This window comes from Protopterus annectens, chromosome 5.part0 (assembly GCF_019279795.1).
Source record: "Protopterus annectens isolate FY-2018-M chromosome 5.part0, PAN1.0, whole genome shotgun sequence".
NCBI classification, from domain to species: domain Eukaryota; kingdom Metazoa; phylum Chordata; order Ceratodontiformes; family Protopteridae; genus Protopterus; species Protopterus annectens.
This window is the reverse complement of record NC_056735.1, coordinates 1110469762-1110493287: the sequence shown is the minus strand read 5'-3', so window position 1 is coordinate 1110493287 and position 23526 is coordinate 1110469762. Positions and strand designations below refer to the sequence as shown.

At 38.0% G+C, this 23526-nt stretch overlaps 1 protein-coding gene across 1 annotated transcript in view; it reads left to right on the top strand.

Annotated features, from left to right (window-relative positions):
* Positions 1–554: 554 nt before the first annotated feature.
* RNF103 (ring finger protein 103) overlaps positions 555–23526 on the top strand; it is a gene marked incomplete at its 3' end in the record, with an annotated part of 296046 nt that continues 273074 nt past the window's right edge. The window contains 1 exon segment of the mRNA XM_044070973.1: positions 555–1630. Within this exon segment, the coding sequence (XP_043926908.1) occupies positions 1405–1630 (226 nt within the window).

Sequence of the window (23526 nt, the reverse complement as noted above, 5' to 3'; positions counted from 1 at the left end):
CAGAGACTCCCCATGCTTTGGAACAGGATTCCAATTTACATTAGGCAGTGCCCCTCACTAACACTCTTCAAGAGAAACCTTGACAAGTGGATGGGAAACAGAAAATTTACCCCGGGTTCACTGCAGTGTCTCTGCTGGACAGAGGCACAGGGAACTAATCTAAGGGGGGCGGCAAAAGCCAACACATTCTGTCTAGGCTTATAGATGCCCTCAGGCAGATAGCCTAGTACTTGTGTATGAACCTATAATAAGACATCTTTTATAATAATCCCTTCCTCATAGGTGTCTCTCAAAAAATTATCAATCTCAACCTTAAACTTAGGGGGGGGGTCTAATATCATCTTTTGATAAAATTGTTGGCCAGATAATTGGGCGTGGATTATCAAGTTAGGGACTTGTTTCCACCAGGGTTAAATGATTGTTTGTGACTTGACCAATGGGGTGTAAATATAAAATATTTAATGGTCTGTGAATTGTGAGCATCGAAAAATAATTGCCAGGAAAAAGGAGTGCTGCCTTTTGCACAAGTCTCATTCTATTTATGCAAAGCATCTAACCCGTCTAAATCAATAACCAACGCCGCCCAAGTAAATTAAAACTGTGTAATTTGGCAAAAGCGTAAAGTACTTTTGTCTTTGCTGCCTATTCCAACACCAACATTGAAATTCTTGCTTCTTGGTAATTGCTGTTCTGTGAATTATTGTTCTTTTGGAGTTTTAGGCAGTTATTGTTTCTAATCTGATGTTGTTTTGAGCTGCTGATATTCCCCATAGCTGAAACTAAAAATGGTCTAGTTTGATCAAGGTTCTAGTCTTCTTAACAAACAACAATGAAAACAAATAAACAAAGAAATATCAGTAGGAACTATAGCTCCGTTAACCTGTTCCCAGCAGCACTACACAGGAGGGACTGGATGTCTGAGATGATGACGTTATGTTGTTATGTAGCTTTTCCAGCTGATCAGTGGCTGCATTAGCAGCAGAGAGAGTATAGCAGGCCGATTTGTGATTAAGGAAGTGTGGAGGGTATGAATGGTCGCTGGCGGGGGCTGGGTAGAAAAACGAATGGTACCTGGGAAAATGGCAGTTGAAGCAAATTCGCTGTCGGCACCAAGTGCAAACAAAAAACACTCTGGATAGAAATGTTATGCTGAAATGCAATTGTTACAGAGTAAAATGGTGGACGCTCGCACAGAGATTGGGGTTTCAGTGGCCATGGCCTTCTATTGGTTTTGATAGCTGTGTATGCTTTTGGTGTGCTTATTTGGCGGAGAGTTGTTTAACTTCCCATATTCTCACCCTAAAGGAGAAGGAAGACGCTGATAACAGCACGGGCCGACTAGAGATGAGTCTTGAGTGACGCATATTTTCATCATTTTGTGTTAAAGCCGCATTGTAGCTCAAAATGTGGTTAAAGTTGTTTTTGTTACTGTTGTATTTCATGGTCCTATTTGTGCTGGCTCGGTTCTTTGAAGCTATTGTCTGGTATGAGACTGGTGTATTTGCTACGCAGCTGGTGGACCCAGTGACCCTGAGTTTTAAGAAGTTGAAGACTATCCTTGAGTTCAGGGGACTGGGTTACTCCGGATTACCCGAAAAGAAGGATGTGAGGGAGCTGGTGGAAAAATCAGGTAAGCGATGCTTTTTTTACCTTGGGCTAGAAAGCTGTATGTTGACAAGTAACACGCACTTGGTAACATGGCAGTATTTGTTTATGAATTGGCATATTTTTACCTAGGCAACCGAACCCTTATTGTCAGTCTTAATATATTTTTTCTTGGGTTGGTAACATTGTTTTATGTTGGAAACATGAAGACTAGATGCACATTTGTTTATTGATTTAAGTAATTAACAGCAACAGTGATTTATGAGGGTCCAGTATTCTGGTTTACTTCCATTTTCTAGAAACGTGCTGAATTGAATTGATGCTTTGAGCAGACATGTGCATATATTGTAGTTACCTTTGTTTTCCTGATCCGGATCCTAGCAAAAAGCATAAGCAGATCAGTCCATTTACTTGACTAAAAAACAATAGTTAATGTGTTAAACTGTATTTGTAATATTTGTAATTTAGTTATTGCTATGTATAGCTTAACAGTTTAATTGCTGTGCACATTTCTTAATCTCTGAGCGTTCAAAATCATAGTGGTGGTATTTAATGTCATAGCAGAGGGTCAAAAAGTACTGTTTAAAATTAGGAATAACTCTGCTTCATAATAATTGCACAGACTTGTTGACTAGGCTGATCTCCCACCTCTCCCCCAAGTCTCTGCTTTAATAACCTTTGTGGGAGATTGTGGCGCAAGTGGTCACCAGACATTGTAACTTAAATTGCCCCTGCACATTATGTGGTAAATAATAAAGAACACTGGACATTGACAATAGTTTTATATAGCTGTCAAAACACGGTGTGATAATGGTGAACACTGAGCCACAGTAGAGTGCCGTAGTGTAGTTTGACAGATGCATGTTCTGTCCCAACCTTCTCAGAGAGCCTTCCCTAACAAGAGATGACATTTTCTTGCACTGTAATAGCATTTAGTATAGCAAAATTAAGATATGCAGATATAGCCTTCACAATACTTCTGAGAGTTAGCCATTCAGTAATGCAAGACATTAGAGTTTTGTGATTCTTACGTGTTGTATACAAAAAATGAACTTTAAAGTGAATTACTTTGTGAGAGAATTGCTAGTGATTTGGTGCTGTTATTCAAACCCCCACCACTGTGAGAAAGCTGCCATTTCTTACACTGTAAAAGTCAGTGTAATCCCTAGCAGAAACATATAAAGTGTATAGTAGTGTCTTTTGTCAGCATTTACTGTAAACTATTAATATGTCTGAGAATGTAAATACAGTTTAAGGCCTTGTAAACAATTTTCCCAGAAAGATGTCATCACACTGCTTATTAATTTTATTGTCATGTATGCATGCGTGTGTGCGCGTCTCTCTCTCTCATTTATACTTAATATAATTTAGTATAAACCAAAGCAGAAAAACTGTTTTTTGAATATGTCATAGCTTTATTTTAGTGATGTCAGAGATACCAATGTTAGCTCATTTTGGCAATAGCACAGCTTGTCAGCTGCTGCTGTAGTATTCTGAGAATTTTTCTCCTCTTTGGCAGTATAGGATGCTGCTACTATGGTTCTTTCCTGCTATTGAATGTGCACTAGCAGTAAGAAATGGCTTCCTGTTTAGTTTGTTTCTGAGGGAGTGTAACTCCTATGTAAAGAGAAGGGTTAGCAGTAGTGAAATTAGCCAGACACTCTAAAGACAGGTGTAGACAATGGAAAAAAAAACTGCTTTCTGCATTCTGTCATTTTGTAAACTGGGCGTTCCTTTTCTGTTGAACCTCCTCATCACATTAGTTCATCACATGGACTAAATTTGGCAGTGCCATACCTCTGAACTTAAGACAAGATCTGGACAAAATCTTAAATCAGGATCACAAAAATTTGTTTTCCGTGCATTTTCTGAAAGATATGAAGTCTGAAACTCAAATGTATGCCTTGTTCAATGGCTTCAATCCTCTGTGATTTGCCAGAAAAAAATATATATTTTGTGAGGAACAAACCAAAAATATGAACACAGAGATGGGATGCTCCATATATGTGGGGAAGGAGGCTTCCTGTTTAAAAGGAGATCTCCCAGAAATAAAGCAAACAGATGGCCATCTTTAAAAGTTATGTTAATTCGTAAGTTACCTTGACCTTTGAAAGGTCAGTTAATAGCAAGGTATCTGTGAAAGAATGAGTCTGCATATGGCCATTGTCTCTGTGGCTGAACACCACTCACTTGTAGCAGCAGAAGATTTTCACATTTTTGTGGACAACCTCTAAAATAAAGCTTCAGCTATAGACATTTAAATACATATTGAAGTATACTGCTCAACTGTCCTGATTTTTTTTTTCCAGAATGTATGTGATTTTTGCCTTGTATTTTTGCCCCATTGTTCACTAAAATGTTTGATTTTTCTGGTAAATCAATTAGGACTACAAAGGGTTAGTATTGGGTAACAGAGTTTCATACATTTAAAAATATGCATGTTGATGCAAAACCTGTTCTATTAAAATTTTGAGTGAATTTGAGTAGTATTAAAAATTGTCCCTGATTTTGGTCCGTTATTCCCTCCATTATTTTTGGCTTTGTCCAGAATTATTCAATAAAGTTATCCTGCTTCATAAAACACAAGCTGCTAGGGTGGATGGGTAATCCATTGTCGAGATAAGATAATGTTAGTTTTATTTGTGTAGTTTAACCACAAAAAAATACACTAGCAAAGCCAAAAATGAAAAAATGAAATCCAACAGTATCTCCCACACATACATTTATTAAAAACAAACCACACTAAGCGTTTTTGTCCTGTTAACATTCAAAAGGATTTCGTCAGAGTAAATGATTACACTGAACTCATCAACATAAATACTAGGAGTCAACCAGTCATGGTAGTAGATTTTAATGCATTCTAATCAATAAATAAGTCTAAAAGCAGTACACATTTACAATCCATCATAAAATAACTTAACAATAAAACCAAAACATTTATTCTTAATCTAAGACCCAAGATCAAATACATATTTCACAAATATATACAGTGTATATCAAAGTGCATTTGCTTTTCTTTTCAAAACAGTCATAATTGACAAATATTCATTCAACCCAGGACATCTACAAGCATTTAGCCTCAGTTGCTAAACCAATTATTTGTACTCTGAGTTTCAAGGTCACCCTTCATATCAATTTCAAAAACTCTGTCAATAATAAAAAACACAAACTTCGTATTTAAAGCATTAGTATTCTTATTTTTACTTATGGCATACATGTGCTCTCTAATTCTTTCCCAATTTCCTATTTGTTTTACCCACGTAAAATGCATCTCATGAACTACAACTAGCAAGGTATACAACATGTGGTGTTAGTTACTATCTACGTGGATGTGAAATAGTTGTCAAAACCATTGACCACTATATATGGTCCATCATGTATGAACCTACAAAACTTACACCACCTACATTTCCTCTTAATACCTTGTTTAAAATTTGCTTCCACATTTGGGGCATTACTTTCTAGCAAACTTTTGATGTTTCTCCCATTACTAAATACTAGGGGGTAATCCAACTGGTGTCTTAATCTCATTAGGAAATATTAAATTCCAATTATTTTTTGCAGATCGAATATAAACCAGTCCCCACAGCATATATATTGGATCTCTCCTCAGTAAACTTAAAACCTGCTCCCTGTCAGCATATAACCTACCTCCTTTTTTTTCCCTTAAGCTAGCAGCAAATAGCATTGCATATCCCATCTCCGTATCAATCAACATACCTATCCAAGAAAATACAGTGCCTGAAGTCTGGCATAAAATCTGTCATTCCCCTTCATAAAGGTAAGAACTCCACTGACCCCTCTAATTTTAGACCATTTGCTATTCTTTGTCCCCCATCAAAGATTCTTGAAAAAATGCATTCATAAATAGACCCTAGCTCATCTAGTGCAAGAAAATCTCCTCATCCCAACCCAGCATGGTTTCCATCCTAACCACAGTACAACCACCACACTAATATCGTTTACACAATTTTATCTCGAGATCTAGAAAGAATAACAAATTGGTATCCATGTCTATTCCTAGACCTCTCAAAAGCCTTTGATGCCGTCTTCCACAACCTGCTTCTGTCCAAACTCTCTGATCTTAATTTCACCACCTCCACTTTTTCCTTGTTCTCCGGCTGACTCTCTAATAGATTACAGTCTGTAAGTTGGCTCTCTGCAACCTCCCCTTTCCTCCAAGTTCAGACTGGGGTTCCCCAAGGTTCCATCCTTGGTCCCCTATTCAACATTTTCATTAACAATATTTCTCTCTCCTGTCCTAACCCCTCTGTAATTCAATATGCTGATTATTCTACAGTTATTTCCACATCTGACAGTCTCTCCCACATACTTACTCTTACCCATGAATCTCTTCACTCTGTAGAAGAACAGCTAGCATCTAATCAACTCCTTCTTAATCTAGATAAAACCAAACTCCTCTTCGTCCTCCCAAAATCTGTCCAACATATCAAATCTATCTTTTCTGTGTCTTCCCTTAACAGTACAACCATCAAGGTTGAACTCTGCACTAAACTGCTTGGGGTCATTATTGAAGACCAACTAAAATTCGATCTTCACATCCAAAGCTGCAATCAAGAAAACTCATCAGAAACTAGGCTTTCTCTGTAGAAACAAGTGATTCCTTACAAATGAATCTAAAGTCACCCTGGGGCAAACCTCTCTACTATCCACACTGTTATGCCACCACAGTCTTTACTAGTCTCCAAACAAATCTCCTGACAAAACTTGAACTCTCCTACAATAAAATAGCTAGGTATGCCGCTAACCAACCTTACAACTCGTATCACTGTCTTATCATTAAAAAAAAACTATAGTGGCTAGAATTGCACCACCAGCTCTTACTGGCTGAACTATCTTTAAGTCACTCTATCATAAAACCTACTCGTGTTGTTCTCTCTACTATCATCTTACCTTGCATTCCCAACTCCGCAGCTCAGAACAACATCTCCTGCAGGTCTACAAACCCAATAAAAACATTAGCAAACTTCTGTAGTATTGATCTGTGGCCTCTGTTTGGAATAAACTCCCCCTATTTAACAGCAATCCGTATTATTATATTATTTCCAAAAAAAAAAAACATTAAAAGGCAATCTACTACACTCTAGGACTTGCTCCTGCACCGACCCTACTTATTATCCCCCCCCCCCCCGCTACTTATTTTTCTTTCCCTCCTACTAAACTACCTCCTCCTGCTTGTATTCTTCAGGTAACATTACTGTGATTTTTGAGTATGGAGAAATTGTATTGTCATTACTGTTATATTTTATATTATATTTTCATTCATCAGCTTGTAAAAACAGAAAACTGTATATGAATACTGTTATCCTGATTGTAAGAATCTTGTACTTCTTGTGTTGTTTATGTTCACACTTTAATCAGAAAACTATGTATGTATACTTTTATTATCTTGTACATATTTGTGTTATTAATTTTTATACTTTGCAATTTGGATCTTTTCTCCTCGGGTCTCCACTGATAAAGTTGGACTAACCTGGTCAACAAATGTCAAATAAAATAAAAAATAAATTTATAAATATCCCTAATATTTGGAATAGTAAAGACTGGGGTGGAGGTATCCATAGATCTTGACATCCCCACTTTTAATCCAATCCAATGTTAATTGGAAGATTACCACAAATGAGTTTCATCCTAAGAATGGGAGCAAACCTATCATGATGCAAGCTAGAAACGTCTACCTTTATGTCCTTTAACGGGTCAATGGGATAATCCCTATCCAAAAACATGCAAATTGAATAGTGGGCCTCCTTATTGAGCAAAATGTCATTTGATATCAATCTAGCTGTAATTTAAATATGAATTTGAAAAAGATTCTGTATATGTTGTTAGTAGGACCTTTGATTCATCAATCTAGCTATAATTTAAATATGAATTGCAAAAAGATTCTATATATGTTGTTAGTAGGACCTTTGATTCATTTAAGGTTTACAATTTATCCAATACTTGTATGTCTGAATTTTGTTTATCAGTTTTTAAGAAGGGGTTTTATTTTGCATCCAGTTTTAAATTGGGCATTGTCGATGCTTTGATTCAATTGAAATTGTTTGTTAGGAATTTAAATTTAAAGTTATTTTTTTTCTGTGAAAATGGAGGAAGGGTACGAGCAACTGACTACCTAAAATGAAGAGTACATTTTTGCCACCCCTAAATCTGTGGATGTCAGTTCTTCAGGAGGTATATGAAGACCAATTTAGGGTTATACATAAACAGAGATCATGTTACCTGGACAGTCTGTCTAAGGAAGAAAGGGCTATTCCAGATACACTTATTTCTGATAGAAAGATCAGAATCATGAAACCAGATAATGGGGGCGTGGTGGTAATTATGGATACTTTCGACTACTCTGCCAGAATGTTTGAATCATTGTCAGATGAAGTAGTTTACAGGAGAGTAGCAATTGTGAGATTTATGTAGCGTAAGCCAAAGTTGATTTTGCACTTCGTGATTTTGTGTTGCAGGACTCAGTGGATCAAACTACATGGGAAAATACCTGAATGTTTCTAAACCAGTGATTTCATCTATTTTTGTATTCCAAAGATACATAAGGTAGTGTGTCTACCCTTAAGCCCAACTGTTTTGGTGCAGGCTTCTAAGACTGAGCCACTGGCCAAATATATTGATTTTCAAATGTAAGGGAATACTTCATTGAGAGTTTCTAAGAATGTATGGTTTACAGTCATGTCCTTACACTCACCGCTGCAGTATTCGTAACTTATGTGATTCCTTGCCGTGAAACCAGTCGTCTGGCCAGTCAAACAGTCTACCATTGCTTTAGGGTACGCTGAACGTCACCTACACACACTACTCGCGTAGCGTAGGGCATAAAAGTGACATTCAGGCATACCATCCTCAGAACGTCTTTGCTGCAAGTCCGAATGCTGTTTTTAACCATCGGTCTGTTTGCCCCCCCCCCATTTGTTCTGGTGATTAGTCTTGTTTGCTGAAGTCGTCACTGTTGCAGATGAGTACCCATTTGGGGGTTTTGTTCTTTTCTTGCTTTTTTGGTATTTTGGGAGTTAATATTATCCAGGAAGGGTAAATGCCAGTGTGGGAGACAGATTCCCCATAAAGACTGCCACAATAAGTGCCTTTTTCGCCTAGGATTTTCTCACGACCATATATCTTGTTCAATTTGTCAGGTGTTTGTTCTGAACACCTTTCATAGTAGTCTCTCTTCCCTTTCATTGTATCTCGAGAACCAGCTTTTTGCTAAAGATACTATGGATGGAACTTCCGGCCCCAAGGGTCAGCCATCTGGGAAGAAGAAGGTGAAAAAGGTAAGACCAAAATCTTCCACTGTCTACCTCTGCCGGGGGTTTCTCCTGAGGTTATTACAAACCCGAAGACTTGCCTGATCATGTTTTCAGATTCCTCTGCCACATCCAGGTTGGAGGCCGGCTAGGATCTTACAAGTAGCATGTCCAAGGCTTTGCAGGTGTCCTTTTCGGGCATTCAGGTAGAACCACAGTTGATGGTTTCTAAGGGGTCTGGGGGTTCTGCAGTTTCATCTTAGGGAAGAAGTTCCTACCACAGCTGTGGAATGCCATCATGAGTCAGGGCCTTCTCATTTTCTAGGACAGGCATCCCCTTAAAAAAGGAAACCGAAAACTAAATGAGTTTCTTCTGTTCCTAGGGATCCAGAAAGTGACTGGCAGGCCTTTACTCTGGGGTTATATAATGTTTTACTGTTGTTAAGGTCTCCCTGACTGGTTTTGGTTCCTGCTCCTCCTTGGTCCTCTTTCTCACCTAAAAGGCCCAGGGAATTGCATTCTTCTGAGGAAGAGCTGGATTCTGATGATCTCTTATTCTACCTGGATTCCTTCTCCTTTAGACTACTGGTCTGAGGAGGAGGAATCTAATAGTCCAGTTACTCCTTCTGAGGGAATTTCCTTTGGGGACACAATCTCTAGGATGATGGAATTTAAGTGGGATTGTGCTCAGTTTTTGATATCCATAAACGGTACTATAAGTTACTGCAGATGGAATCTCGTAAACCTGAGGCTGTTCCTCCTATCTTGTCTGCTTTACTAGGTTTTTTCCAGTACCTCAAAAGAGGTTGGCTCTCTGCCCCCTGCTCCCAAGAAGTCTGATAGGTTTTATAGGGTGCCTGAGGATTGTTGCTTTTTGTTCAAACCTCCTGCTGCTCACCCCTCTCTGGTGTCTGTAGCCTCTGATAAGACGTCTCACTTGCTTCTTTCATCCAGGTTACTGCCTTCTGACAAGGACAGCAGAACCATGGACAGGCTGAGTAAAAAGGTTTATACTTCGGCTACCTTTGCTTTTAGGGCTATTAATTATCAGACCCATATATCTAGGTATGTGTTGGCTCTTCCTTTTCAGGCCTGTCAGCTTTTTTCTGATCTTCCAGTCTCTGAGAGTAAATCTTCTACTCTTTCCTTGCTAAGAACTTCCTCTCAAGTAGTTTGTCTTTCTATTAGATGTAGTTATGATGCAGCGGATGCCTCTTTTAGGGCTGCTGCTTTTGGCTCAGTACTGAGGGGAGGTATTCTTGACTTAGGCTTCAGCCTTTACTGGATGATATTAAGGCTATGTTGATGGATGCTCCTCTGGATAATAAACTTTTGTTTGGGGAAGCAGCTGCTAGTTTGTTCAGGACAAGGGGAAGGCCTTACAGGAGCTTAAACGTGTCTTTGTTTCTCCTGTGCCTAAATTTCAGAGAAACTGATTCAGGCATCTTCTCCAGACATCCTTTTGCAAAATCTTCTTTTTACCATTTCTCTTCATCAGAGCCTGGGGTTCACAATAAACTTGAAAAAGTCTTCCCTGATTCCTTCTCAGGATCATGCCTTTCTGAGTTGCAGGATTCAGATGGTGCCAATGCTGGTATCCCTGCCTCCTCCTCCTCCTTAACTCTCATTTCTTAGTTTCAAACTCTTCTTCCCCTGGCCTCCATTACAGCCAAAGAGTTACTGAGAGATCTGGGGTTCATGGCTTCTACCATTCCGATGCTCCCTGTGGCCAAACTCAACATGAGGAAGTTCCAGTGATTTCTGAAGTTGGTGTGGCTTGAACATGCGCATCCAGACTTTACAGCTGCTTTTCTCCCTTGTCTTAAGAAGAAACTTCTGTGGTTGATTCAGCAGTTATCTCTGAATCCAGGGCTCCCTTTTCATCCGCCTCTTCTCTCTCAGCCTCTGTTCACAGACTCTTCAGATGTGGGATGGAGAGCAACGTTTGGCTCCCTGAAGGTTCAGGGAGTGTGGTTGCCTAGTCAGCATAAGGAGCATATCAACATCAAAGAGATGATAGCTCTTATGCTGGCTTTTCAGGAGTTTTATCCTCTCTTTCTGTCTGGGGCCTCTCAAGGTATTCACAGACAATACCACAGTTATGTGGTACATCAACAAATGGGGGAACAAGATCTTACCTTCTTTTCCGGTTGGCACATCTTGTATGGGATCTGGCTGTCAAATATCAAATGACTCTTCAGGCTTTTTATATTCCTTCAGATCAAAACATTGTGGCAGACACTCTGCGCAGGTCCTTCACTCAATCCCACAAATGGATGCTTCATAGGGATGTGTTTCTGGACATTGTTCACCAGTGGGGTAATCCTCAAGTAGATCTCCTTGCCTCCCCCTCTGAACAGACAGCTTCCTCTGTTTTGTGCCAGAGTGCCAGGTCCTTTGGTATGGAAGGTGGACACACGCTCTCATTTTCTTGGAAGGGAATGTTTCTTTATGCATTCCCTCCCCTTACTCTCATTCCAAGAGTCCTGTCCAAGATTCAACAGAATGCTCCCAAAATCTTGTTGGTGACTCCGTTTTGGCCACGACATCACTGGTTCCCTGTACTTCTGCATCTAGCCAAGGGCAGTCATCACAAGTTACCTCATAGGGTGGATCTGCTTACACAAGACAAGGGATCTCTCATCCATCCCCACCTGTACATGCTTCAACTGAGACTAGGGTTTTGATACTCAGACACCTTTTTTTTTCTGAGGATGTGCTGAAGGTCCTGCAGGTGGCCAGGAAACCTACTACTAGGAAATCCTACTTATCTAAATGGAAGAGGTTTCCTATTTGGTGTCCTTCTCATGACCTGCACCCACTTACTGTGGATGTTTCTCTCTTACTTGTGTGAGTTGCTCATTGCTAGTTTGGCCTATTCTTAAAGTAAGGCCCACTTATCAGCACTTTCTGCTTGTCTGCCATTAACTCCCCCATTAGCTTCTAGATTTGAGGCCAATCAATTTCTTAAAGGCGTCCTTAATATTAGACCTCCCAGGAAACCTGTTCCTTCTCCCTGGGATCTTCATTTCATTCTGGAGAAATTGACATGGGCTCCTTTTGAGCCTGCCGTTTCAGCTTCCTTGCAACATTGTACTTGGAAGACTGTTCTTTTGTTAGCTCTTACTTCTGCTAGACGGATGGCTGAGTATCAAGCCCCTATGGCTTGTCCACCTTTTTTGATATTTCATGAGGACAGGGTGTTCTTGATTACTAATCCTTCCTTCTTTTATGTCCAAGGTGGTTAATGAGTTGTCACTTAATCAGTTTATTAATTTGCCTTTTTTTTTTTTTTTTTTTTAACCTTCTCCACAGTCTGACCAGTGAGAGGGTGCTGTATACCTTAGAAGTGCATAGACAGCTCAGATTTTATTTGGATAAGACTAAAGGTATCAGAAAGTTTGATCAGTTTTTTCCTTTTGTGCTAGGTCTTAATGATTGGCTATTTCAAGAAAACTATTTCTACTTGGATTTCAGTGGCTATTTCTTTGTTACACTTTTCATGGTGAGAGCCTTCCTTCTTCTGTAAATCCTCATTGTACTAGAGCTGTGGCTGAGACACTAATTCTGTTCTTGAAGCAGCTACCTGGACTTCTGTGCATACTTTGACCAAACATTGCAAGTTGGATGGTATATCCAGAGCTAGAGCTGGTTTTGCACATGCCATTCTTCATGGCGTCTTACAGGGCTTTATTGCGGTTTCGTCCTCCCAAATTTCTTCTTGAGCTTTTGCACTCTCCCATAAGTTATGAATACTGCAGCAGTGAATGTAAGGACATAGTACAGTTGTGCAAAAATCTTACCATAACGGTAGATGTCCTTACCTTCATCACTGCAGTGTTCACTCCCTTCCTCCATCCCCCTAGTCTTTTTAACTTCTTGGATGTGCAAATTCTCTTTGGTTTTCCTTGGACTGCTGTTCTACTGGTGCAGTAATTTCTGAGGATGGTAAACCTGAACGTCACCTTTATACCCTACACGAGGAGTGTGTAGGTGACGTTCAGCATATCTTAAAGCAGTGGTAGACTGGCCAGATGACTGGCTTCACAGCATGGATTCCCATACGTTATGAATACTGCAGTGGTGAAGGCAAAGAAAACTACTGTCATAGTAAGATTTTACACAGCTGTACTTTCTTGAATATGATGAAATAATATTATTTATTACTGTAGATGTTGCTAATTTTTTATTGGCTTAGAATGTTTTTCAAAAGTTCTGAGTGATCAAATACAAATTTGTACAGGAGATATTCAGGTACTGACATTATTACTGGAATTGATTGTGACCAATAATTACGTACACTTTTTGAAGGTGAATATTTGTGCGCAGCTTGCACCCTAGTGTATGCCAGTATTGTTTTAGCTGTGTGGGAAGAAATGATGGTGTTTAATCCTGAATTTTTGGTTTTAGTGCATGGGTACTCTAGGTTTCTGGATGACCCTGATTCTGTGGAAGGGTACAGTTGAACAGTGGGATGAGTATAGTCTTAAATGGCAGTAGTCTACTTTCTTTTTGTGATTCAGTTATGCAACTGACTCCATTAGAATTAATTATTTGGATATTTTGTTGCAGAGAAACAACTACAGGTGTTGTACTTGTAACATTTATAGAAAATAATTTTTTTCCAATTTGTGTTTTAGTTATAGTAGTTGCCACCCCCCACATTAGAGGGAGGCTATTGTCAAAGGGCAAATAATGATGCATTTGTCTAGACTGATATCAGACGATACTGTGTTCAGTAAAGAGGCCCACTATTTAATTTGCATGTTTTTGGAGATGTGCTATCCTACTGACTTGTTAAGGGACATAAAGGTCAAAGTTTCTAGCTTGCGTCCTGACAGATTTGCTCCTATTCTTAGGATCAAACTCATTTGTGGTAATTTTCCAATTATCATTGGATTGAAAGTGGGGATGTCAGGATTTATGGATACTTCCACCCCAGTGTTTACTATTCTATATAGTAGGGATGTTTATAAATCTGTAAAAAATAGTTGTAATTTAATATTTTCTGATGAGATCAAGAGAACATTTGGACTGTCACAAAGAATAGCATTCAGTGAGGGTTGAAACATCAAAAGTTTTCTTGAAAGTAATGCCCCAAATGTGAAAGCCGATTTTAAGCAAGGTGGTGTAAGTTTTGTATGGACCATATATTATGGTCCATGGCTTTGATAGAACTATTTCATGTCCAGGTAGATGTAACTGTAACACCATGCATGTGTGGTATACCTTGCTAGTTGTAGTTCATGCAATGAGTTTTACGTGGGTAAAAACTACTGGGAAATTGAGGGAAAGAATTGGAGAGCACGCGTATGATAAGTAATACTAATGCTTTCCAGAAGCACCACACTGAATGCCCTAGCTTTAAGAAGCTTGTTTTCTGTTGTTGACAGAGTTTTTGAAATTAATATGATGGGTGACCTTGAAACTCTGTTATTGGAGTATAAAGAATTGGTTTGTCAGTTGAGGCGAAATGCCTGTAAATGTCCTGGGTTGAATGATAATTTATCAGTTATGAGCGTTTTGAAAAGAAAAGCGAATGCACTTTTGATACACACTGTACACATTAGTGAAGTATTTACTTGATCTTGGGTCTTAGATTAAGATTTTATATATACACACACATTTTTTTTCAAGATTTATGATGGATTGTAAAAGTGTATTGTTTTTATACTTATTAATTAGAATGTATTAAATTGACTGCTGTGATTGGTTGATTTATAGTGTTTATGTTGAGTTCAGCGTAATTATTTACTGTGATGAAGTCCTTTGAATGTTAACAGGATGAAAGCGCTTAGTCTGGTTTGTTATGAATAAATTTGCATGTGGGAGATGACAGTGCTGGATTTCATGTTTTTGTTTTTATTTACATAGTGGATTGCAAACCTATTCTGTGTGTTTTGTATTTTTAACAGTATAAATAAAACAAGTGTAAATTCCATACAGAAGAGTGCTCATACAGCAGCAGGTGGCTGTAATGGAGAACAGTAAACGCTGGGTAACAGCATCATTCAGTATTCTATACCCACACTTGAATAAGGTTCAGTATCTCCCATCATATATTTTCAACATTACTGCATAAAAAAACACCAATGCCGAAGTTGAGTAAAATGATTGCAACCATCTGTTTAATGCCAGTTGACCAAGGAAAGATGTACATGAGGTAAGATCTTCTGGGAGGCATTAAGTAGTCATCTGTTGAACACTGTAGAACAATAGTCCTGTTGATAAGCTGCCTTCTTAACCAACATTACAGCTCTTGCTGCCATTTGCTAAAATAAACTGCAAACATAAGCTACCTTACAATCAATCTACCAGTGGGGGACCTGGCTAATACATTTTTAGGTGTCTCTTTGTGGCTTCCAGCTGTGTGGAAGAGCTGACATTTTGCATCCCTCACCCCTACTTTCCTTTGTTCTGTGTTACCAGACCTGCCTTCCCCCTTTACATGACTGTGACAGCGTAATCCTGCTTATATATAGCCATTGGAGAAAGCACAAACTTGAAGAGAGAAAATTTAACAAAAAGGGGTAGGTAGAAACTCCTCCTCGACCAGCAGTGTGATCACCTTTGTGAGCCAACAGATTCCTTCCCAGTCCTGTGCATTGTGCCATCTAAACCCCTTGGCCACTGAATTTTTCCTGCTTTTATTTGGGGGTGGATCTGGACAGGAAGCAGTGGCTCCAGGGTTTTTTGTTGAAAGGGCTTAGTTGTGCCCTGGCCTTCTTTTCCTTGCTGTTTAATTCATCACCTCTTCTCACCTTTTTGATCCATCTTGACTGATGTGTTTGGCCCGAACCCTGTCCTTTAACCCACTTGCTCCATACTTTCCCACCTCAGATGAATTAGTATGTTAGCCAGTCTGTATTGTCTGAGATTGTGAATGGCTCTATTCCATAATTAGTTTGTGTGGCTATTAAGCTATCCTCCCCTTTAACAACCTTTTTTGTCATTTGACACCAGACATTGTTACTTATTGACCACATGCATTTCTTATCCCAAACATTATTGTATAAAAAAGGATAAACAGTCCAGGTGCATTCATTCTTAAGTGGCATAAGATCTATCTAGGGCAGTATTTAAGCCTTCTGCTAAAAGAGCCTGCATTTGTTTACATGTGTACTGTTTGGTAAGGTATGTGGACTGGTCTAGAGAACTTTATAAACTGTGACATGCTCAGAGTCCATAAACGGTGCAAGCAAACCTGTAATGCACTTTGGAAATGATAGATTGTCAGGTTTAACACCAACAACAAAGTGATGAAAACGGCAAAGATTGTAGACCGGACTGTCAGCAGTTAAATAAATGCATACAAATCAATGCACCAAGCTGTAAAAACACTCATACGAGCTAAAAGTGGTTAGTGCTTTTGTTTAATCCAATGTTAAACTTCTTCAGACAACACATACAGTTCATCACTTCCTTTAAATAAGACCAAAAAACATTTCATTGGCTAAGACAATTATTTAAAGTGGGTAAGACAATTATTTAAAGTGATACTTCCTTAAAAACATTTTCAATAAAAAAATTGTCACTATTTATAAGAACATAAGACACCATCTCTACCATAATAAAGTTGAATTATAAGTACATATACAACACATAAGTACACATTTCCTAAAATTCATTGTAGTTTAAAATCTACTAAATATTTATTCATATAGTTATAGTAAAAATTTTTGCTATTTTATCTTTATAATTTCTTTCTTTCTAAAGCCTTTAATTTTAACACTACAGAAATGTATACCTGGCCATGAGTTTGCTTGCAGCTGCCATTTTAATTCCTTTAATTTTAATTGCAGTCGCCGTGGTTGTCATTTATAAGAACATGATCAATAGTAAAGTAAAACTTATGGCTTGGAAATTCCATAATATGTTTAGAGAATGCATTATTTATGTTGAATTTTCTTATGGCATATTCATGCTCATAAATTCTTTGGCTTATCTTTCTCCCTCTTTTTTTTTTCCTGTATAAAATGCGGTGTAGGAACTGCAGTGTGCCAGGTACACCACTGCTTTAGAGTTACTATTGTACTTTCCTTTTAACTTATAATTTCTTAAGCCAAAGAATTTATGAGCTTGAATATGCCATAAGAAAAGGTTTTATAAGTGAACAGCTGTGAAAGGCTAAGTGAGCATATGTACCAGCTAAGTGAACGAGGAATTGATTTTATAATTTCTGGTGATAATCTCTCTCCCAATTGCAAAGATTATCAGTTCTGTAATTATGTTGCCAAATCTATGTTTCTTAGATTTGAAGATTTAAATGCTAGCAGTGACTTGCATGATTTAGAAGCGTTAACACTAATTAATAGTTGTAAGTGCTTATGTTTAGTTATTCAGTGTCAATTGAGTGTTGAAGCATGTGGTGAGGGTTAAGCATAACTGAATGCAATTTTTGAGTTTTGGTTAGAATATGATAGCTTTACCATTGTAGTAACCAATTGCTTGAAAAAATAATGCAGTGAACTGATGAATGGACTGTTAATATAAATTTAAGTTATAACAAGGATACGGTAAAGTGTTAACCACTTGTGTATGAGTAACGAGGTTTCTGTATCTTTTTGTCTTATGTTAATTTTGTGGATAGACTGAAGCACTGGAAGACATTTTACTGTATAGCATAAATGTTTACCTTTATTTAGAGAGTTGAATTAAATGTTGCATTAACAACCAGCAGAGTAAAGTTTTCTAGTGTAATAAAATGTATTGGATGAAAGCAGGATATGGAGTAATTGTAAGCACTGTAAGGACAGTGTGACAATTGAATATCATGTGACGCATTAAGTGATTAATGTACAGTGTGGCAATAAAGTATTGTGGGACATGTTAAGTGATGCGCATTGTGAGTTGTGTACCATTTATGCCAGTTGTGCTTTATCAATTGAAATTAGACATACACATTTAAGATTACAAAGAAATATTTTCTAATCACCTGTTGATTATTCTGGTTGTTTGAGGAGATGATACAGGGTGGTAAAGAATGTAAAACCGGTGACTCCTTGACTATACAAGGTAGGAGGTTGATTGATTATAATGATAAAATAGTTGATATGCTCTGTGAAATGAGTATACCAGTTGTGCTAGTTGTGATTTATCAAGAGGAAACCACAACAACACTGGATGAGTTCAAGAAATAATGTAAAGTTAAAGAAAAGGTACAATGGTTTCCTTTTTCCCAGTTGGTTATTCTGATGGGTGGCTAAGGTAAGTTTTGGTGGAGATTGGGGACGTAATTGCAGACTGGTAAAGACTGTAAAGCAGATTTTGAGTGCAAAGCCTGAGCTTTAAACTGATAGAGGAAGAAAGAATACAGAGGAGTGGCTAGGGTGGGGCAAAGGTAGCAGCCCCCCCCCCCCCAGATAAAAGTGTTGGGAGATGCAATCTGTAGGTGCCATGCTGATCCAGTCTGTCTTTAGTGAACTAAAACACTTGACTGCTGGTAACACATTTGCACTCCAATAGTGAAGAGTATGTGTGGTATGAACTGTAGAAGCTGCTTGTTACAAATATAGAAAGCAGTTTGCTATAGCTGGAAAAAATAGCGCTTTATTTATTTATTTTTTTTGCTTTAACTTAAAGGGACAGTCTAAGGAGAATGTTTGTTTGTTTTTTTTTTTTTTTTTTTGTTTTGATTCTGGTATTTGTTTACATTTTCAGTCTGGCTTTCTGATCATGGCTCAGCTTTGGCTGCAGGGGTTGGGGGAAGGGTACTTACAGTAAGTTTAACGTTTTTAGACAAATTCCATCTCAGTTGCAGCTGTAATCGCAACAGCTCTCCAGAGTCATTAGTTTCATCTGTGCTTTTTATCCTCCGAGAAAAGTAGCCTTTAATGGATTTTCTAACCTCACTTGTTACTACCCTTCTGGAAAGCATATGGGCAAATGGAAAGCTAAAATGTTAATTGAGTTTTTTGTTAATTTCATTTCATATTTTGTGCGGACTTTTGAATGCTAGCTAAGAACTGTGATATGCATAAATACAACTTGCTGTGTAAAAAGTATCAGAATGGTGCAAGTTTCAGACAGTAGTAGAAGCGGTCTTTTATGTTTTTTTTTTTTTTATCTCTGAATACTAGCCTAGTGTAATTTTCTGACCTGCTGTAAAAAAATAAAATAAAATAAAATTTGTGACACAAGCAAGAGATTAATTTTTAACAAGAGATTAGTTTTTAACAGTGAAGTCCAAGAATTACTGCCACAATGGGGGTTGTATGATATGGCAACCTGATAGCTATACATAGTAATTCTGAGACTGCTTTACTGTGGTGTAAGGGAATACATTAAGAGGCTGCTAAGATTGTTATAAATTCAATAAACCGTACTTGTAACGTTACTGCTTACAGTTAAGCTGTACAGAATAAATAAAGGAAGTAAAGAGCTGCACAATTAAGATAAGCTTTTTGATGGGTTCATAAAAAGTAAACACTTGACAGTTTTGCATAACTGCCCCCACAATAGACAAACGCAAAAATGTAATAACCTTATTTCCCAGTGATCAGGGGCTGAAAGCTTTGACAAGGACTGAATATTGTTAATTGTGTTCACCGAAGGGAATGAAAATAGGACTACATCGAGTAAATTGAAACCAGGGATAGGGTCGTTTATTATGTGTTACCTCCCAAGTTGTCAGCACCCACGTATCGGGACAAGTTTCTTTCAATCAAAATTTGGGACTCTGGGATTGCTTCTTTACAGCTGAGAAGGGTGGTAGTGCCAAACCAGGGCCCAGCACCAGGTACCAGAACAGCCAGATGCACCTCTGAAAGAATGAAACTGATTTAGACACTGGTTTGTATAATATAGTATTGGGGATTCACTTCTGAATCTTGAAATACTGAATTTCAGTATATTGAGACCAGAAGAATGAAAGTGCAGTTGGTTGAAACAAGTATTTCCTGGTGTGTCTGTTTAGTGTTCTGTGTCTTTAAGAAGTAGTAATGTCTGGATGTTGAAGATGGTTGTCAGAGTGCGGTTATGTTCTGAGATGCAGGTAAGTGTGTTATAGTTGAGGATTTGGGATAGGGATGTGTTTTTGTTATGTTTTTGGATGTGTAGTTAAGGGTAGGTGGGTGAGGGAGTGTATGTATAGGTGTTGAGAGTGGTGATTGTTTTACATTGTGGTGTGTGTGTGTGTAATGGGAATGTAGGGCTCGTATAGGTAGATGCATTGCTGTTTTTGTGTTAGTGTGACCTTGGAGTTGGTATATATAAGTAGGGGTGCTGTCCCCCACTTGGGGAGTGCAGGGTCTTGCCCTCCTGTTTAAATATAGAATGGTGTGTTTTATTTTATTTTTTGTGTGTGTGTATTTATGTCGGAGGAGGGTTCGGTGTTTTGAGTATCGGTATTTTGGGTTTTTGTGGTTGTGGAGTTTTCGTTCTTCTGGTCTTGAGCTACTGAAATTCGATTTATCCAGTACCGGGTAAAGATGGTTATAGTTTAAAGGAAGGAGTTGCTACGGGAGGTATTGGTGGAGTTTTAGCATGTTGTCATAGCAATGATGCTTGTTTGGAAGAGAAGATAATAAGCACCGTACTGTAAGTAAGGGACATAGACTAGTATTAATAAAAAAGATTATAGAAACTGACTGTGATTAATGGTAAACATAACTATGGACTTTGAGACTGGCGTAGTTGTAAAGATTAACTTGATTAAATGAGAAACCCAACTGTCAACCAGAATGAGAAAAATGGTGACTTTTTCCAAGCTGTGATACAGAATTGGAATTGGATAGTTATAGTACGGTCTTGCTGAGTTTAATTCTGGTGGCTGCCAAAAAAAGCAGTTGCAAGAAAATGGAAATAAAAGCCTTAACTAGCCGTAGTAGAAGTAACAAAGGTAAAAGATCTGGAAGTGGGATCTTTAGAAAAGGGTAGGAGCAAATTACATAGAAAAAAATGGAACTGTAGGAACAGTGCATGTAGAATAATGTTCTGGAGGAGGAACAAGGTTTAAGGGAAGGCAAGAGTTGAATAAGCTATATAATGTTAGATTTGACAATGACTGTATAGAAGATTACAAGTGGTGATTTTTTTTTTTTCATTTATATAACTGTATGATTGTCTTTATCAGGGGTCTGCAACCTGCAGCTCTGGAGCTGCATGTGGCTGTACCACCCCCTCTGCAGTGGCTCCCTGTAGCTTTGAAAAATAATGGCAACTCTACCACACACACACACACACACACACACACACATCGAGCGACAGACTTTAAATATTGCTCTTAGAAACTTGCAAGAATAACATGTTTTTTGTTAACATGTATTTTACACACACACACACACACACACACACACACACAAACACACACACCTCTCCTCTGTGCAGATTTTTGCAGAATGTCCTGACTTTTGCCTCATATTTTTAGTCTGTTTCTCATAAAATTGTGGTTTTCTGGCAAATCATTGAAGGCTGAAGTCAGAGAGAAAGACATTTGAGTTTCAGACTTTATACCCTTCAGATAAAATAACGCTAATGCAAAATCTGTTATTCTAATCTGTTCTATCAACTTTTCTAAGTTTGTAAGAGCAATATATAAAAAGTGTCCCTATTTTTGGGCCTTTCTGCCCCATTATTTATGGCTTTATTCAGATTTCTTGTTCTGAGCGGGCAGGAGATAATGCGACACACAGACCCCCCCCCAACAAAGGAACAAAAATGGGGACGGATTTTAAATATTGCTCTGATTATAGTATAACTATATGTATGTATATGTGTATATATATATATATATATATATATATATATATATATATATATATATATATATATATATATATATACACACACACACACCTTTATGCACTGTGCTATCTTCATTTTGGGGGTCATGTAGGTTTTGTGTCTCTCTGTGAATTTTATTTGATGGGAGAGGGGCCAAAAATGGCTGTTTTCATAGTGAAGGGTGCAGACCCCTGGTCTATATCATAAGTGATGCTTCAATTCAGTACAGATGTTTTAAGAAAAATGGTGAAGAATAAGGAAGTTACAGACACTTGTCATGTGTTTATATTTATTATGGACAGTAATCAGAATGGTTAGAAGTATGCACTAGGAAGTATTATGTTGCTGTAGTAAAAGCGATAATAAGGAATAGATGAATGTTTTTACAGTCCAGATGTGTAGAAACGGATTCACTTCAGAAGCTTGAAACTTCACAGTCTCGAAATTCATAATCCTGAAGCTCAAAATCCTGAATCCCAAAAGACTGAAAACACACAGAATAGAAATCATGACAGCATTCATGTACAAGGAAACAGAGAAACACTTACAACACAAAGCATAGCAGTTTTTGCTAGGTATGAACAGGGCGGCAAGTAAGCCCCCCTGCACCCCCTGCTAATTAAATATATTAACTCCGAGATCGCACTGCATAGAAACAAATGGCAAACATACCATCACATGTTTCATGGCTGCCTGTTGTAACCTTAGTAATGTTCTCTTTTAACTGCTATACTGCAAAATAACTCATGATAGTGTAGTGAAGTGCAATCTCTGAGTTGATCTATTTAAGTAGGGGGGGGTGCTTGCCCCCCCTGCATATACTTGGTGAAACGTAATGGTCTGTATTGTGTATAGTTGGTGTATGTATCCTGTGTGTTTTCGTCTTTTGGGATTCAGGATTTTGAGTTTTCAGGATTTTGGGCTTCAAGCTTATGAATTTCAAGATTGTGAAGTTTCAGGCTTCTGAAGTGAATCCATAGATAAAACATTTTACATTACACGTGTTTTAATATAAATGTAAATGTCATGAATGTTTGGCTTAATTAAAAAAAAAGTTTAAAGAAAAACAAAACTAACAGCTCACATAACCACATCATATTGTTTGCATCCCAGCTCTTCAGATGAGTCGTGCAGTTAAACAGTGAATATTGTACATGAACTAGAATAATGAAAGGGCCATCACTGTTGTAAGGTAGCAAAAAAAGAGGAGCTATTGGAGACCATTACTAGATTTTTTATTTCTAAACCTGTATGTGAAAGTACCAAAATTCAAAATGTTGACCTTGCAAAACTTGTTACCCCTCTTTTCTCCCATGTTACCTGGTAACACTAGACGTAAAAGATGTTAATTACCACATTCCCATAGCCATATGCTAAGGGAATGTGATAATAGGCACATAGCCACATGCTTCAGGAAATGTTTGAGGTTCTGTTTTTTGGGTGACGCTATCAGTTTTCTGCCTTGTCCTTTGGATTATGTACAGCTCCAACGGTGTTTACAGAATGCCTCTTGTAAGTCGCAGCATATTGCAGACTAAATGGCATTCACATTATTCCCTTATTTATCGATTTGCTTATCTTTATCCAGATATGAAGTCATTAACATGGGTTATGTGTCTTCTGACCTGTCTGGGTTTCCAGGTAAATGTTGCAAAATTTTCCTTTACTCTGTATCACAGGATTGTTTCATGGCTGCCATCTAAATACTTCTCTTCAAAAGGCCTTTTTGGTACAAGACAAGATGGGTTTTTATCTGGAAGCTTTCCTGAACTTCTCCAATTAGTGTCAAGACTTCTCCAAGAGAATTTCTCAGGATTGTAAGGCTAATGGCTTCTATGATTTTCATGATTCGCCTAGCCATGTTGCACATGAGAGACATGCAGTGGTTTCTAAAAAAAAACATGTGGACCCAGCACTTACATCCTCT